Source organism: Xiphophorus hellerii, chromosome 2, assembly GCF_003331165.1.
Source record: "Xiphophorus hellerii strain 12219 chromosome 2, Xiphophorus_hellerii-4.1, whole genome shotgun sequence".
NCBI lineage: Eukaryota > Metazoa > Chordata > Actinopteri > Cyprinodontiformes > Poeciliidae > Xiphophorus > Xiphophorus hellerii.
Window position 1 is genome coordinate 10275391 of NC_045673.1, and position 16982 is coordinate 10292372.

Genomic DNA, 16982 nt, shown 5'->3' on the forward strand with positions numbered 1-16982 from the left:
CTTTCTGCTTATTGTTCACATCAGTATAGCACAATTATTAAAAAACAAAGATCTTTTGTTTTTAGGACTTTACTAAATGTCATTTAGCGTTTAGACTAAGAAGATAGAATGAAAAACATAGAAAAAGAGCTATATAAACCACATAAATTAGATAGAGATGGGAATAGGGTGATTTTTTTCTTGTTGATCAGTAAAAAGCCAATCAGAAAAATTATAGTTCGATATTTATTCCTGTTCAGTTAATGTATCAAATTCAAGCAGCACTGGGTTGCACTAGTCATAAATCTCTTCAGTGTTCAGTTGTTGTTAAAGGAAAAACGGCTAAAGATAGTCACTGTATATTCAGTATGTGACATTACCTGTTTTTAAAATTAGTACTCAATAAACATGAGGAAGTAATATAGATTGCTTTTAATTAAAGGAGAAAAAAACAAAAAAATGGCAGGTTTGAGAAAAAACACACATTAGAACTTAGCTGTAAATTTATAAATCTATATGATCATCTTCCAGTAAGGTTTTCGAATGCTTTCAGTATAAATTTGAATAATGTTCACATTTTTTTGTAACTGATTTACTTTTATTTGACAAACTTACTGCTGGAAACTTATTTGAGCAGAAATTGTCTTAGAATAATCAGCGAGCTTAATCTGTACAAAGTACACGTCAACAAAGCCATTGTTTCTAAAGTGTACGTAGATAGTTGTTGTTTTTCCAAGTTATTTTTGTAGATAAACCCTCAGTATCTCTCCAACAGAGCACAATTCCCTCATCTTCTTTTACTTGCCAGTAAGATCTAAACGGTCTGTCATATCTTATAGAAAAACAAGGAATTTTGTGGAGGGGTTTGCACGCTATGGGAATACATTTGTGCTAAAAAGATTGTACAATTTTGATATAGTTTTTATTGCCTTACTTACTTAGCATAAATTTTGACAATGATTCAGTATAAAATGTTTTTCTTTGTTTCACATAAAAACAAATCTCTGAAGTGAAAACTAAATTCCTTGCAAGACATTTTGACTCTTAAAAGAACAAACAAGGTTGGTAATTTAGACAGATTGCAGTAATACTGGTGTACCTCGTCAGTAATAGCCTGATGTATGCATCTGCTTTGTTTGATTCTCTATCACAGATACAAGATGTCCATACATTCCTAAGTGCCTCCATTTGACTCTAATGTTTCCCTTCATCTGCTGAGAACCTCAGACTGTGTTGTGTAGAAATGCCACCAGGAAAAGGAGCTCAGATGGTCAAACATTTAGTCTTAGATTCCTTTAAAGAAGTTCAAACCACTTGTTAACTTTGCTCATTAGAAGGGAAATTTGTCTGCTCATGGGTTGACTAATGAGTTACTTCAAAAACCATGTTTCTGTTCTTCACTGCTGCTCCTGTTAACAAATTTAAGACAGCTTTCACAAAGGTTTTTATTCTATCTTGAGTTTGAGACAGAGTGACAGAATTTGCAAGATAAAGTCTTTTTGATTCAGAAGTATGAGAACCACTTTTTGCCATTAGATTTATAAAAGCCACCACTGCCTTATATCTCTTGTAAATGTTTAACTAATCTTGCAGTGACAGACCAAAACTAAAAGACATTACAGAATTTAATGTAAGAGTTTGACAGCACTGTCGGCCTATTTGTCAGATTAAAATTACCTTTTGAAAATAACAATCTTTAAGCTAGCATTAAAGATCATTTTCTTTAAGTCCACTTTTTGTGCAAAAAAGATACGATCTGGAGCTTATAAGTGACATGTGATGACATTAGCTGGCATTATAAAACACAAGAATACATAAATAAGTGTAACTAAAAAAATGATTTTGAATTTGCATCTCTTCTACAAGCTCATTAGCATACTTGCATGTCAATTGATTATTTTTTTGGTCTGTATTTAAAGCAGTTTTAAAGTAACTTACCAAATGTGTGTTTTATTCTTATCTCCATTTATAGCCGAGCCTCGATTTAATCTACAACTTAAAATTAGATGGTTAAACTTAATCATTGCTTTCTGTTTTCAGTTCTTCCACAACCTTTTGTTAAAATAATACAAAATTTATAAAACTCTTCACTGCAAAAGAGTATTTACTTTAATGAAGTCATAAAAGTATTTTTTTTATTTACAAAAAAACAATATATAAATATGCAATTGTCTAAGTTGTTTTTCTTTCACATCTGTAGTGTACCAGTTTTCCAGAATTGATCTCATTGTAGAAAACAACTCTGAATATATTTTGAGTTTAAAAAAAACTATTTTATGCTTATGCTTGTAGTAAAGGAAACAAAACAAGTTGCAGAATACAACAGAGCAGCCGTTCATTTATCCTGTAGTGCTACTGAAAAGCCCCCTGTGGGTCGATGTACGTGGAGCATTGCCTCTTGTGGTTTCACAGACAGATTTAACTACAATATGGCTCAGTGTTGCTGTGGCGATGGACTCCTATTAACATGTTGTTTTCCTGGGGGAAAGGAAGTTTCTCAATCTGCTGTAGAACCAAGGCACGGTTAAATTAGGACACACATACTGCAGGGTGATTGAGCTTCTTATGAGTAGAACTTAAAGACTCTTCCTGGAGTGAGTTGGTTAAACGTAGAAAAGTACCTTAAATTGTTGCCAGCACCATCTTGGGTTCAGTCTACTCTGATGCTGACACAGATAAAACACAACTCAATTGGATTCTGCACTTAATGCATCACTGTCTTTTTCTGCATGTGGTTATTCCATTAAGTTATGTTTTGAACGAAATCAGTATCCCTTTATAAGACAAATAGTTTTAGGCTTATATTAGGAGTGAAACATGATGTTGAGTCCCTACTTTTCACCTCATTAAATGCTCAGTCCCTTAAAGCAGTAGCTGATAGTTGAATCAGACTCTTCTTTTCATGCAAAATCCCAACAATCCAAAATAATCTTATTAAGTTTTAAATAAAAGCTTTTTTATCTGTTATTTTTCCTTCAGTTGCCATATTTTTAGGGGCAGAGGTTCAGTCCCTTCAAGTTTCCAACAGCTCCCACGCTCTGTTTACATTGGCATGCAATTAAGGCAACTCGTTCAAGCTGGGCCTGTGCTGATGGCCCGTAAATCCAAGAAACACGTGGGCTAATAAATCATCAGCAGCAGCGATTTAGGGAGTTGATGATTCAACCTTTGTCTCTTTATTGAATCATGACCACTTAGGCAATAACACTGTTTAACTGTAACAGATGCATGAGCCTTTATGTCCTGCATGAAAAAAGATACACATAATGACATTTATTTCCTGACTTGATGTGAATCTGTTACTAATAATTTAGGTATTTTTTTTCCCAAAAAACTATTGTTGTGATTTAACAAATGTAAGGAATTAATATGACATTATTTCATATGATAATTTCCCTCCAGGGTGATTCTATTCCATTTTAATTTACTCCATGGTCAGCAATGTTACTCCACTGTATTTATCCACCATCAGTCTCCTTGGTAACTAACTGCTTTACGGGCTAATGTTATAGTGATAACTTTTATTGCTTATTGTATTATTGCTCTGGGTTTGTACTCAAATATTCATCACTGCATAAGTGTATAAGTTACAATGCAGATGCTTTGCCATCGGTACATAAGGACATTAACTGCCACCACTAGTGCATAAGAAGACATTGCTATAAATATTATTTTTGTATACTTACAGTTGTAAATAATTCACCCTTTAGACATTATTCTCAAAACTAAATATTTAGTAATTAATTGAATTTCATACTACGTACTTTCAGAATCAAAATTCTCAAAAGGAGATGTTTTTCTACAATTGGAGTAAAATTATGTCCTGAACCAAGCATTGTATTTTATTTTTATTTTTGAAATGATTGTTCCCAAAACCTATTTTTGAATGTTTAAGCTGTAATTGTTTTATGTTTTCCTGCTATTTTAAAGGGTAGCTCTTACTGCTATACCAGATGTCAAATCATATATGCCTGTTGAAATGTTCATAGTGATGATTCACTTAATGCATTTACATGTGATTGAAGAAAACACAATTAATATTACTTACATTGACCACCTTTCTGTTTCTGAGCAGATGCAAAGGAAAGGACAACGAGAAGCTTTTCAGCCAACGGGGTCTTCAACTTCACCTCCCTCCTGCTCAGCAGTGAAGACAACATGCTGTATATTGGTGCCCGGGAGATTCTGTTTGCTCTCAACCTCTCTGATATCAGTGCAGCGAACCTACAAAGAAGTGTAAGAGCCTGAATGCTGCAACCTTTAAACTGCACTGTGATGTTAAGCATATAAATATGAATGTAGCTCCTTGAATCCCTCATGTAAGGTGGAAATTTGGCAATAGGGATTAAGAGATCACAAGAGTGCAAGCGGAATGTTATGCTTTACAGTGTTAAAGATATAGTTTAAATACCACAGCATTTTTTTTTTTCCTGCAGCTCACAGTGGAAAACTCCAGAGAGGAAGAGAGACGAGTGCAGTTTCAAAGGCAAAGATCTTCAGGCGAGTCAACTGTTGGTTTGAAGTGCACACAGCTGAACTCACATGGCTCAAACATTATTTACTGAACTTCAGCTCTGACTGCTGCTGAATCACAAAGCCCAGGCCAGGAAAGAAACCTGGACATTTCCTGTCATCTTGGAACTTTCCTTCTCATAACAATGGATTTTCCCCTTCCTTTTCAAATACAGTTTTATTGCACTTTTGTTAAACTTCTTTACTTTAGATCTGAACCTTTGACACTGGAGCATGTTAGCAAAGGGAAATGGAGCTTGTGTAAACAGGGAGTTCAAATTACTATGCAAAAACGAAGCATTTGATCTTTATTTTAAACTTTGTGCCTTTTTCTCTAATCTCTATACTATGCAATATAGTATAATTTAATATAATATACATTGCTGCTTTTTACTTGTTGTATAGCAGCTGGAAAATTTACAATAAACCCTTCTTCTTCTTTGTCTTTTTAAAACAGAGGGACTGCTTCAACTACATAAAGATTTTACTGCGTATGAACAGCACTCATCTGTACGTATGCGGAACATACGCCTTCAGCCCAATGTGTGCCTACATTGTAAGTTTCCACTCTTTCAAAGATATCCCATCTGTTCAATAGTCTTGCTTCTGCATTTCTTTAAGATTTACAGACAACAGTAATGTTTGTTTTCCCTCATAAAAGGTGATTAGTCAGATACAGGACTTTGTATGGGAGTCATTTATTTGATTTTAGCGGAACATCATCTCAAATCTGATGCATCCCACATCCTGCCTCTCTACTCGCTCAGCATTCTGTCTGAGTGAGACGTTCAGACCAGTCAGATACAATATACGTGCATTATTTTATTAGCTTGCATGTCCGTGGGGATAAGATCAAAATATATAATGCATGTAATCAGATTACATAAGAATCGATCTGGTTTTTATACATTTTCTTCAGATCTTTTAGTGCCTTTTAGAACAAGCCAGAACAAACAAACATTACTGACCTGCACTTCAACTTTGGCCAAAGACTGACCACCTTTTAAAGCAAAATCTGACAGAGAGGTTACTTAGAGCTTCGCCTTTCAAATTCCCTTATCACATGTGGTGTGTGTGTACGTGTGCTTGCCCCTCAGAGGACTGCGGACTTCTCGTTTGTCAAAAGTAATGCTGGTGAGATTGTTACAGAGGACGGACGCAGCCGCTGCCCATTCAACCCAGAGTACAAGTCCACTGCCATCATGGCTGGTAGGTTTATACAAATTGAAGAGCACACACTGGTTGTGTTACCCAGCAGAATCCAAGACGGAATGACACAAACATATCCATAAAGGGATGCTAGTTTGGAAAAATGTGTTTCAAAACTTAGAAATTTGGGAGTAAGGGGTTGATAACCACCAAGCTTTGTTAAAAGTTTCAAGATGCATATTCAATGATGTCAGCGATAAAAACTAGAAGATATTCTCTGGATTTCATTACTATGTGACGCAGAAACATTTTTTCTTTTGGAGAAACATTGTGATCATTCTTGTCTGCATTGCAGATGGGGAGCTGTATGCCGGCACAGTTAGTAATTTCCAAGGAAATGAACCCATAATCTACAAAAGCTTGAGTCAGGGAACTGCTCTAAAAACCGAAAACTCTCTCAACTGGCTTCAAGGTATGTTGATGTAGCTGTGTAGCAATGCTTTTTATCATATCTTTCAGTGATAACATTTCTATTGTACAATGGATAAATACTCAGCTTTAAAACAGAGTGCCGGAAATGCTGCGTGATCAGTCTACAATGGAAAACCATCTTCTGTCCCTGCTGGATGTGGATTTCACTCAGCAGTGGGGATGTATGTTCCCAGATCCCAGTGTGACGGTATTGTTACTTTCCTTTCAGACCCAGCCTTTGTTGGCTCAGCTTACATACAGGAGAGCCTGCCCAAGGGCAACCTTGTGGGCGATGACGATAAGATTTACTTCTTCTTCAGTGAAGCAGGGAAGGAGTTTGATTTCTTTGACAACACTGTCGTGTCACGCATCGCTCGCGTGTGTAAGGTGAGTGATACTACAGGGCAGATATTTCCATCTGAGGATGCTTTTATATCCTTAAGCAACATCTAGCCCTGCAGTCACTGTAGGATTATATCGAACCAGATGGAGGCGAGTGCTTGTTTGTCTATTTCATGTATTTGTTCTCAGTCTGCCTCCTCTAAATGCACATGTATCATCTTCTGCTTTCAGCTTAAATACATCTTGTGTAGCTTCCACTCCTACTGGGTGGTGATATAAGGAAATCATGTCCCTTCCATATGTTCGCTTTGTTTGATTCTTTTTTTTTTTCTCCTTTTTTTCCAAATCTCATCTTTAAATTCCTAAGGAACAAATGTTTGTCTTCAGATCTGGATTCAATAAACAGACACAGCCGCTTCAGTTGTAGTATTTGAGTTTATCAGTTGTGGAATGTTGACCTTACAAAATATTTGTTAAACACGGCAAGTATTTATGTGCTTCTGAAATAATAATATCATTGCAGCTCAGACAACTGTATGGTGACCTTTCACCCAGAAATATTTCTACAAATACCATGAAAATATTATTCACAGATTTTTTAGATTTAGATGTAACCTCTTATGCTACACTGTAGCCCTCCTACACCTTCTCCAATGCATCAACATTTATTTGACCCAAAATGTCTCTCAAGTAAAGTCTCTGACTGTCTACTAAGATGTGTGAAAGTATTTTTTTATATGCATTATCCATAAATTGAATGATTAATTTGTTAAACCTTATTTGGACTGTCCTTTCATTCAGTGGAATAATTACATTATTTGAACTTGAAAAACGAAGCAACTCCAGCCAGGAGATAGTGTTTAGTGAATGTTTATTTACAGTCTTTCTTCCTCCCTAAGTTTAAAGAACATGCAAGGAAACATTATATATCTAAAATATATTTCATAATTGTTCACCAACATGACTTGGCTGCATGTCTCAGGAAGTCCTCATATGATTGGCTGGCTTTCTGTTCGGAAACTGCCAGCTGTGTGGAGAGACTCAACCACAACCCATAGAGAAGAACCAGTGAGAAACTCTGGTTGAGTCAGAGCCAGACCTGATGAGTTTGCTAGACTACATAGATATTTTTGTGGCGTATCGCTTTGATACATTTGTCAGAATTTTGACAAATGTGCTTTTCTTTAAAAGTGTTAAAGTAGGGGCGTGCCGTGGTGGCATAGGGGATAGCGCGACCAATGTTTGGAGGCCTTGAGTCCTCGAATCGGCTGTCGCGGGTTCGACTCCCAGACCCGACGATATTTGCCGCATGTCTTCCCCCTTTCCTGTCAGCCTACTTTCATGTAAGGACACTAGAGCCCACAAAAGACCCCTGGAGGGGTAAAAAAAAAAGTGTTAAAAGTGTCCCCCCCCCCATATCACCGCCTAACATCCTGCAAGCCAAAGAAGCAGCACCAACTCTTAATTTTTTAAGTGGGATCTTTAGGCAGGCAGAACCACAGAGAGGCAGACTTTGTGTTTTTTTCTCTTTCCCTCTGCCCAAGCTGTTTGGCAGTTATGAAGGCCTTTCAAGGCCTTTCTTTAAACCTCTGATCAAGCAGTAAAAATTTTTATAAAAAAAAAAAAAGCGTTTAACCAACCTAAAAAACATATTGTTAATTTTTTATTCAGCAAACTTAAACACTTTCCCCAATTGTTATACTCTGTAGAATTTGAGTCAGTACATTTGTTTTATTAATTTTTCAATCGGTCCTCCATCTCATGTTGTTGTTATCATAAATAAATAAATGAATTAATTAATAAATTATTCAGATGTGTGATGGACACAGAAAGATAAAAGTAATTCTTAGGAAGGATTTTTTACAAATTATAAAATAGATAAGTCAAATTAAGAGTATTTATGTAAGTATGTGAAGATACACAGAAATATACTGAACTTCTATAAATGTTTATATTTCTTTGGGGGATTTAACATGACTAATTCAAGCTTACAGACTGAACTGACATTAGACAAAGCTGAACTCCTGGGCATTAATCTCCACCAGGCATCGCCCAGAAGGTTTAAACTGTCATTATTCAACTATTTACTTAAGTTTTCCAAACATTCAGTTTAAAGGCTCCATTTACCAGAATCAAGTAATCACTCACTCATGTAGTTTTCTCAGAAATTGTAAAATGAGGAACTCATCTTAAAGTTTCCTGGTACGGATTACCCACAAGGGAATTTCCACAAACTTGAACAAGAATCCTTAAGTGTAGAATGTAAGCCAGAAGAAAAACAAAAGCTGGTATAATTGGCTACAAATGGTTTAAATAAAATACTGAAATCTACGCTTTGTTTCTGTTATCTCCCCAAAGCCAGTTTAAATCTCTGCAGAGGCTGCTTTCTCTGTCATTATGCATGTTCAGGTGTTTGCTGCTTTAGCTCTGCATCATCGGGGCAAACCTGGATAAATAATGTTTTGCCGGGAACAAACAAAACAAAGTGTGTTCTCATTTGCGTGATTTGCTCTGTTTCCCAGAAAGCTGCCTCTGGCAGCTGGCCTGTCCATGAGATGCCTTTCGAACAAGGGGTGCTTTTACAAGAGGATTAATGAATGGAATGCATTTGCTTCAATTATTTAGTAGTCAGTTTAAGATCACAGTAGCTTTAAATTATAAAACATGGGGATGCATGTTCCCTATTATCTGCCTGGGTTGCTGCAATAACCACAGTCATTGCTTCAGTATTTGTGATGGATCATTTCATCCCCAGCAGGGCTCCAGTAGTCTCCTATGAGGGCACCTGACCAAGGTTTTAGGTCATTTAGATCATTCAGGTGTTGTTTTTTTTCCCGTCTTCTGATCATCACCCTTTCATCGTTTTGGATATGTGGGAACACTCACATCTGAGTCTTGAATCCATCAGATCAGACATCAAACTTCCACTCTTGTCTCTGAGCATGCATTGCTAAATTAGCTCTCATGTCAACAAGATCCTGTGTCACTCATGGCACTATAAAGGATTATGCCAAGGGCAGCAAATCAGAGGGACTATGTCAGGGAAGAGAGGTTGTTGGGGGGCATTGTTTCTTTCTCTTTTTCACTTAGAAGCACTTGCCCTCTTCAGAGGACCAAGTGTGTTTTATCTATGCCTGTTATGATGATGTAGTTTGTTTTCATGACCTAGAAGCATTCTGCCTTGGGGTAAATCTCAGTGGGAGGCAAAGCTGATTGAGCCCATAAGGGGTTAATATTTTTCCTGCTTCTCTGGTTAATCAGATCCAACTTTGGACCAAATACACTCTGTCTATGCTTTCAGAAAGAAAAGGGCAAATAAAAAGAAAATGAAATGACATGTTAACAATGTTGAATATTCCATACAGGTCTTCAGGAACTTTAATTTATGCTATTACACCCTTTACTGACCTTGAGCCAGAAAGACTTTTAACCTCCAGTGTTTGTCTTGTAGGGCGACATTGGAGGCGAGAGGGTATTACAGAAGAAGTGGACCACTTTCTTAAAGGCCCAGCTCCTGTGCTCGCTGCCTGATGATGGTTTTCCCTTCAATATAATCCAAGACATGTTTGTTTTTACGCCGAGTCCTGGGGACTGGAAGAACACTATGTTTTATGGAGTCTTCACATCTCAGTGGTGAGGATAAATGTTTAAAACACCATACCAAAAAAATATAGCAAAATATTTCCAGTATGTAAAACATATTTCAAAACAGATTAAAGTCTATATTAAGACATCTAAATCTGACAGGTGTAATATTAACATGAGTACGATTGGTAGGCAAGAAATTAATGTGGTCCCTTCGGAAAGTAGGGAGTATAATAATAGTATGAGTTCAAATTAGAGATGACTCTACATGGACTCTGATTTTGATGCTGTATGAGAGAAAACTGTGTGTACTACTTCTTGGAATATTCCTGCTAGAAATCTACACTTTTTGTGGAATCTTAAGGGCAATTTCTAATATTTTTGGATTTTTATGAAACTTTTTTGTCACTAAGGTATAAAGGTGCGTCAGGAAGCTCTGCAGTCTGTTCGTTCACGATGGACCAAGTGGAAAAGGCTTTCAATGGGCGCTACCGTGAGGTCAACAGAGAGACCCAGCAGTGGTACACATACAATCATCCTGTCCCGGAGCCTCGGCCTGGAGCTGTGAGTACATATTTGCTGCCCTCTGCTGGAGAACCTGAACACATATTAACGTCAACATACAACAGAGTAAATGTCAGTTGCAAGACATACATGCTTTGGTCTGCACATCAGTTATGATCTTAATGATTAATGACCGGACTGCTATTTGATAAAGATTCTACCAAACCACTGTTTGTGTTTTTATCAAGTGTGATAGAATATGTAAATAAGATCACTTGTTTTGTTGCCCCCATAGTGTATTACAAATGCTGCCAAAGGGATGGGTATCTCTTCCTCGCTGCACATGCCAGACAAGGTGCTGAATTTTGTCAAAGACCACTTCCTGATGGACAGCGTAATTCGCAGCCAACCTCTCCTGCTGAAGCGTAACGTACGCTACACGCAGATTGTAGTCCATGGAGTCCAGACAGCTAAAAAGGTGTACAATGTTCTTTTCATTGGCACAGGTAAGGCACTTTCCACCAGTATTGAAGGCGGTGCTTTCAAGCATGCCTTTTAAAGACAAAAATATGTCTTGTCTCTAATGGCATGTGTTACAATTTGAAAATGTTCTTTTCAGGTTTTTCAGGTTGTTTTCAGTCTAACATTTTTACTCTTTATATTATAAATGCAAAATCAACACCTCTATAGTATGGCGGTGTTTCCAATTTAGAGTACCATGACTTCAAAAGTGCTTGTTATAAAAGAACATGATTTTTAATTGTCTCTATGACTTGAGAAACAATGGAAAGAATGATTGTTATTTATTTATGATTCATTTCAGGGGGTCTGTTTTCTGGCTCTAAATTGTAAGATGTTCCCTTTAACATGAGTCTTGTCTCATTTTAAGCTAAGCTATGTGTTTTCTAGATGATGGAAGACTCCATAAGGCCATTAACATCAAAAACAAGATGCACATTATTGAAGAGATGGTAATCTTCCATGACTCTAAACCGGTACACCAAATTGAGCTGAACACTGAGAAGGTAAGGAGAGATGCTTGGAAATAAATATGTTGAATCTATCTCTAAAACTTTCTCATTATACAACTTAAACCGTCTTAAAAAGTTTTTCAAAAATTTCCCCAGTGGTAAAGAGCTTTCCTCTAAAGCAAATGATACATTTTTGTAGTGGGATCTGCAAACTTACTAGGCGTGGATGAATGTCAGCATACATAAACTTCCATTTTTAAATCAGGGTAAATAAATACTATTTAAAATGGCTGAAAAAAAAAGACCAGGAGTGGACATGGAAGTCAATAAAAAAGTCACACAGACATTTGTCTATTGCCTCCTGTCTTCTCCAGGGTCGGCTTTATGTTTCATCTCTCTCTGAACTTGTGGAGGTTCCACTAGCTAACTGCACTAATTATCAGAGCTGTGGGGAGTGCATCCTTTCCAGGGATCCATATTGTGTCTGGAACAAGGGGCAGTGCGTAGACATCAGAAGTGCTCCTGCAAGCAAGTATGACCCGCTCTGCACAATATTCTGGCTAAATCCCAGTATGAAATGCAAATATTAGATGATGCAAATACAAGCCCTAATGATTTGATGCATGTGTTTCAGTGCTCAGCAGCAGGATGTAGATGAAGCAAATACATCAGTCATTTGCAAGAAGCCAAGCCCACGGGTTCCTAATCATCCTCCAACACGTAGGTGAACTGCTCCTCTAATAGCTGTCAACTTATTGTGTGAAGTCAATTATTATTCAGATAGCACAGCTTGCTACATCTTTTTCTGCTTTGCCTTCACACAGGAGCATCTTCATGCCAGGCAATCATAATCCCGGCCAACACTTTCAAAGTACTGCCATGCAAGCTGCGCTCCAATTTGGCTGAGAGAAAGTGGCAATTCAGCGAAGGCACAGGTCACTTCCACTACCCCAGCCCAGAGGGGGGACTGGTGGTGGTCGCTCAGGCAGGCAGGCAGGAAACCTACGAGTGCTGGTCAGTGGAGGAAGGCTTCATGGAGTTGCTGGCAAACTACTGCGTGAGGGGCGAAGCCAGGCAGGAGAGCACCACCTTGACGGGCCGTTCCCGTGCGCCACAGCTTTCCCAAGAGGAAGTAATTTTTCTGCCAGGGGAAACCCTCTCTCCGCAGATAAACACCAAAACCTACTGGAATGAGCTGATTGTTGTGTGCGCTCTCCTGGGATTTTCCGTGGTGGTCTTCTCTCTATTCGTGATCTATAGGAACCGTGACCACATGAAATCCATGCTAAAGGAAGGGGAGTGCCCCAATATGCAGCAGAAGAAGCCCCGAATTGTGGGCAAACCTGCTGAGAATTTACCGCTAAACGGCAGCACTGTCACAACATCGGCGTCAGATCACAAAGGGTACCAGACCCTTAATGACAACTACCTTTGCAGCACTCCACCTCATGAGTGTTCCTCGCCTGACAACACCAAGAGCTTCTCAGAGTCAGAAAAGAGGCCTCTGAACTTAAAAGAGAGCCATGTAGAGATTTCTCCCTCATGCCCGCGGCCTCGAGTCAGACTAGGCTCTGAGATTAAAGACTCTATAGTGTGAGACTGTCTGCAAAGAGCTGGAAAGAGTGTGCTTGTTGGTAAAGACTAAAATTTATAGGAGGAAGAGTATAGCACTCTGACAGTGAAACATTCATTACAGATATTTTGCACTTTGTCTACTTTTGTTCTGTCCCTGTGGTTCAATGTGCATTTCATTTTATTTTTCTCCTTCACACGGTGCATTCGGAGCAACTTCCAGTTTGCCTTCTGATGCTCTCACACATGGCTCACATGAATATAACAAGCACAGAGGTGGCATCAAAACCACTTGTAAGTGATTGTGTTTCAGGGCATTTCAACTTTCTCCGTCCATAAAATACACTGGTAATGCTTGGAAATGCAGAGTGTTTCTCAAGGTTTATGTCACTGAGTTTGACACGGTCTCTAACTGTTTTATTGTCATTCTGCCGTCTGTCGGTGTTTGCGCTTCCCTGAAGCTACACACTAGTTAATGTGTGTTGCAAATTTCAACTCATATACAAACAAGTCTGACAATTGAAAGAAATGGTTTCTCAGTTGTGGAAAAACGAAAATATAAAAAGCGCATCTAATATGACAAAGTGCCTTTTAAAAGTTTTCTAAGTCTTCTGAATTTTTCTATATTTTGTGGTGTTACAACCACAAAATATGTATGTTATTTTTGCTTGATACATTACCACAATGTAGTGTATCATTGTGAAGTAGATGGTTTTATTTATTTTTTTATTATATGTAAAAATGTAAAAAAACAAACATGGGGTATTTCTCTATCAGGTTTATACATCCATACACTTAGATCTTTGAGTAGAATTTTTCAAATATTTAACCCCAATTGGATTAAGGTGTAGATTTTCACGATGACATTATAATACATGAATAGGCTTTGATCAAAGTCATTCCTTCTACCTCTGGGCTTATGGGTTTATTGTTCTGCTAGGATGTGAACTTCAGTCTGATGTTCCACGTTATAGGTTTTCTGTCATGATTCCTCTTTACCTCGATCTGTCTCATAAAGTCTGACCAGATTCCCTATTCCTTTTGAAGAAAAGCATCTATGATTGTGTCATGTTTCTGACACATGTATTTTTCACTGTACTAGCGCTGATATTTTCAAGATGAGTGTTACTTTTCTACCATTTAGCGTTTTGCACAGAGTCCAAATAGCTTTGGGCTGTGGTAAACTGCAAACAGAACTTATTTTAGTTTGGTTTCAACAATGACTTGCTTCTTGTTACTTTTCCATAAAGGTCGGATTTGTAGAGTGGGCAAATAAAATCTGTCCTCTTAACAGAGTCTCCTGCCGGAGTTATGCTTTTCTGCAGATGATCCAAACTTATCATACGCTCTCATCTACTTTTTTTATTATCTTCTTGCCCAGTCTCTCAGTTTAAGTGGACAATTATGTCTTGGTGAATTTACTGTTGTGACATAGTATTTCCATTTTCAGATGACCTTTGGCTTGTAAGATATCCAAAGGTTGTGATTTTTCTTTTATAATCTTTCCTAAGCTTCTTTAAAATTTCAATCCCTGACCTGTTTTCTGTGTTCCTTGGTCTTCATGATGCTATTTGATCTCTAATGTCCCCCGAGACATTCATAAAATATGTGTTTTTACACTAAGATAAAATTGCACACAGGGGCACTCAAATTACTAATCAGGTATTTCTGGAAAATAGTTGGTTGCACTCAACTTTATTTTAGGAGTATCAAATTGAAAGAGGTTTAATAGAAAAGTACACAACACTTTTTACATTTTTATTTGACAAAAAAGATAACTTTGTTCCTTCCACTTGATGATTCTGTGGAAGGAATCATCTAGTGGTACCTTTTGGTGGTCTTTCACAGAAAGATCCAACAAAATACATTGAAGTTTATGGTTGTAATGTGACAAGATATGAAAAAGTTCAAAGATTATGAATACTTTTGCAAGGCACTTTAGAAAACATTAAAAACATTAAAATTTCACATAAATCCCACAAACTCGACTGCTAGAAGAGAAGAAGAATAAGTATATACATAGATGAAGACAGATAAGCTCTTAAGCATGTAAATATTCTTATGATGAATTTTGACTTTTCTACGTTTTCTGTTTCTACATGCGACACAGAGAGAAATCTCATTCTGTTTTCCATCACGGTATTTGTCACAAGATAGGCGGTCTATGCAAAGCGAATAATGTGAAGTGAGGTTGATCAACATAGGATAACCTCACCTCGAGATTGGGTAAGCACAAGGTTTTGTTGCTGTGAATTACTTTAGAATCAGTGCCACTAAAAAAAGAGCAAAGCTACTCTTTATACAATCTTCAAATATGCAGCGTATTCTAGCCATTTGTGGAATGCTTCCAGAGCAGAAGGCAGTGAAAACCTTGACAGGCTGGCAAAACGGGACAGATTACGAGGGTCCAGGACTGTTATGTAAATCTGTGGCGGCTGATTTATTGCAGCATGATGAAACTGTATAAATATTTATCATCACGATGTGGCAAAATGTTTTGGTTGCACAGAAACATTTTTTATAACCCCTTCTTCAGTGTTTCAAATATATATCACTGTTGTCACAGGGAAGTAGGGGATGAAAATAGAAATATTCTGACTTAAACGTCCCACATCTGTATAGTCCTCAGCGTTAAATTGTTAGCCAATGAGTCTTAAAGATGAAAAGTATAAAAAAACAACCTCTGCCTGCTTAAATAGTTTTGAGCGACCATAAGAGCAATAAGATCCATTCCCATCCAGAGACAAATACATGAACCAGTGCACTGAGTAATCATATTTATGCAGAAATAATGAATGATAAACAACAATAACTGCTAAATTCATGGATATTTCATCATTCATAAGTTGTGTTTTAGTTTGGCTCTAGCATTGTGACAAAGTAAAGAACTTAGAGCATCATAAAGAACAGGCATATTGCTGTGGGATTTGCACATGATGTTAAAAAGCCTTATTATGTTGCAGGTTGTGGCTCTGAGTATAAATTTGCCTCGGCAAATGGGATTAAAATGCCTTCTGAACAAAAATCAGGTGATGTGCCTCTTGAGACGATAAACTAACCAGGTATTAGAGCTTTAGAGTTATATGAGACACTGCAAGGTGTCAGAGAAATGGCCATATGTGGAAACAGTTGAAAACAGTAAAAAGATTCGTACCATCATATAATAGTGGCACAATTGTCTCTGTGTCATTGAACATAGCTCGTTAGGTATGTTATTAGTTTTGTTCACTGATTGGGTGGCTTCAGTCTCAGCCAGGGACTGAATTTTTTTCCTAAATCACAACTCCTAACCACATCTTCAAAAAAATAAAAAATAAAAAAATTCAAGTATTACATTTCCTATAAAAGTGTTTGGCTTTTTTTCTGAGACTGCCTAGCTGCAATCACTCATGCAGTGTAAAAGACTCATGCTTTGACTGTTAAAAACGTAAACAAATGGCAGCTTTTGGTGAAGTGACTGCCATGAACAACAATAAATGTGCTATAGTCAAATGCATTGTGGCGATATTTTACTCAAAGATGATGTGCAGGTACACTGAATACAAGCTTAAACTAATAATGCCACTGTAAAAGTATTGTCGTCTGCTCTCTCTCCTAATGAACCACTGTAGTCAGGCCTTCTATTAGATAGCACACGTTGCTCAGACTCCTGTCAACATGCATTACAGTAAACAGGTTTTGTAAAGTTATTTTGTAAATTCAGCTGCCAATGTACAGGTATTGTGAATTGTATTTTTGTATCATATATCACTACTGTTTTGTTTTGTTTTTGTATTGTATATAAAAAGCACTTTATTTTAATTTTTCAAATAAAGATGAAAAAAGTTATTTTTTTTCCCCATTGCTTCATAATTACTGTGAGTTATAAGGCAAAATGGAGTAAGTACAATTGCCACT

General features: G+C 37.3%; 1 protein-coding gene across 2 annotated transcripts in view; it reads left to right on the top strand.

The window, feature by feature from the left end:
* Window positions 1-16705, top strand: part of sema4ba (sema domain, immunoglobulin domain (Ig), transmembrane domain (TM) and short cytoplasmic domain, (semaphorin) 4Ba) — a 56561-nt gene extending 39856 nt beyond the window's left edge. For both annotated transcript variants that reach the window (XM_032584949.1, XM_032584940.1), the window contains exons 3-15: window positions 4055-4215; window positions 4416-4479; window positions 4949-5047; window positions 5589-5700; window positions 5996-6112; window positions 6341-6498; window positions 9905-10086; window positions 10452-10602; window positions 10838-11048; window positions 11452-11567; window positions 11888-12045; window positions 12148-12233; window positions 12338-16705. In XM_032584949.1, coding sequence (XP_032440840.1) covers window positions 4055-4215; window positions 4416-4479; window positions 4949-5047; window positions 5589-5700; window positions 5996-6112; window positions 6341-6498; window positions 9905-10086; window positions 10452-10602; window positions 10838-11048; window positions 11452-11567; window positions 11888-12045; window positions 12148-12233; window positions 12338-13110 — 2388 coding nt within the window. In that variant the 3' untranslated portion in view covers window positions 13111-16705. The remainder of the gene's footprint in view (window positions 1-4054; window positions 4216-4415; window positions 4480-4948; window positions 5048-5588; window positions 5701-5995; window positions 6113-6340; window positions 6499-9904; window positions 10087-10451; window positions 10603-10837; window positions 11049-11451; window positions 11568-11887; window positions 12046-12147; window positions 12234-12337) is intronic.
* Window positions 16706-16982: the final 277 nt, after the last annotated feature.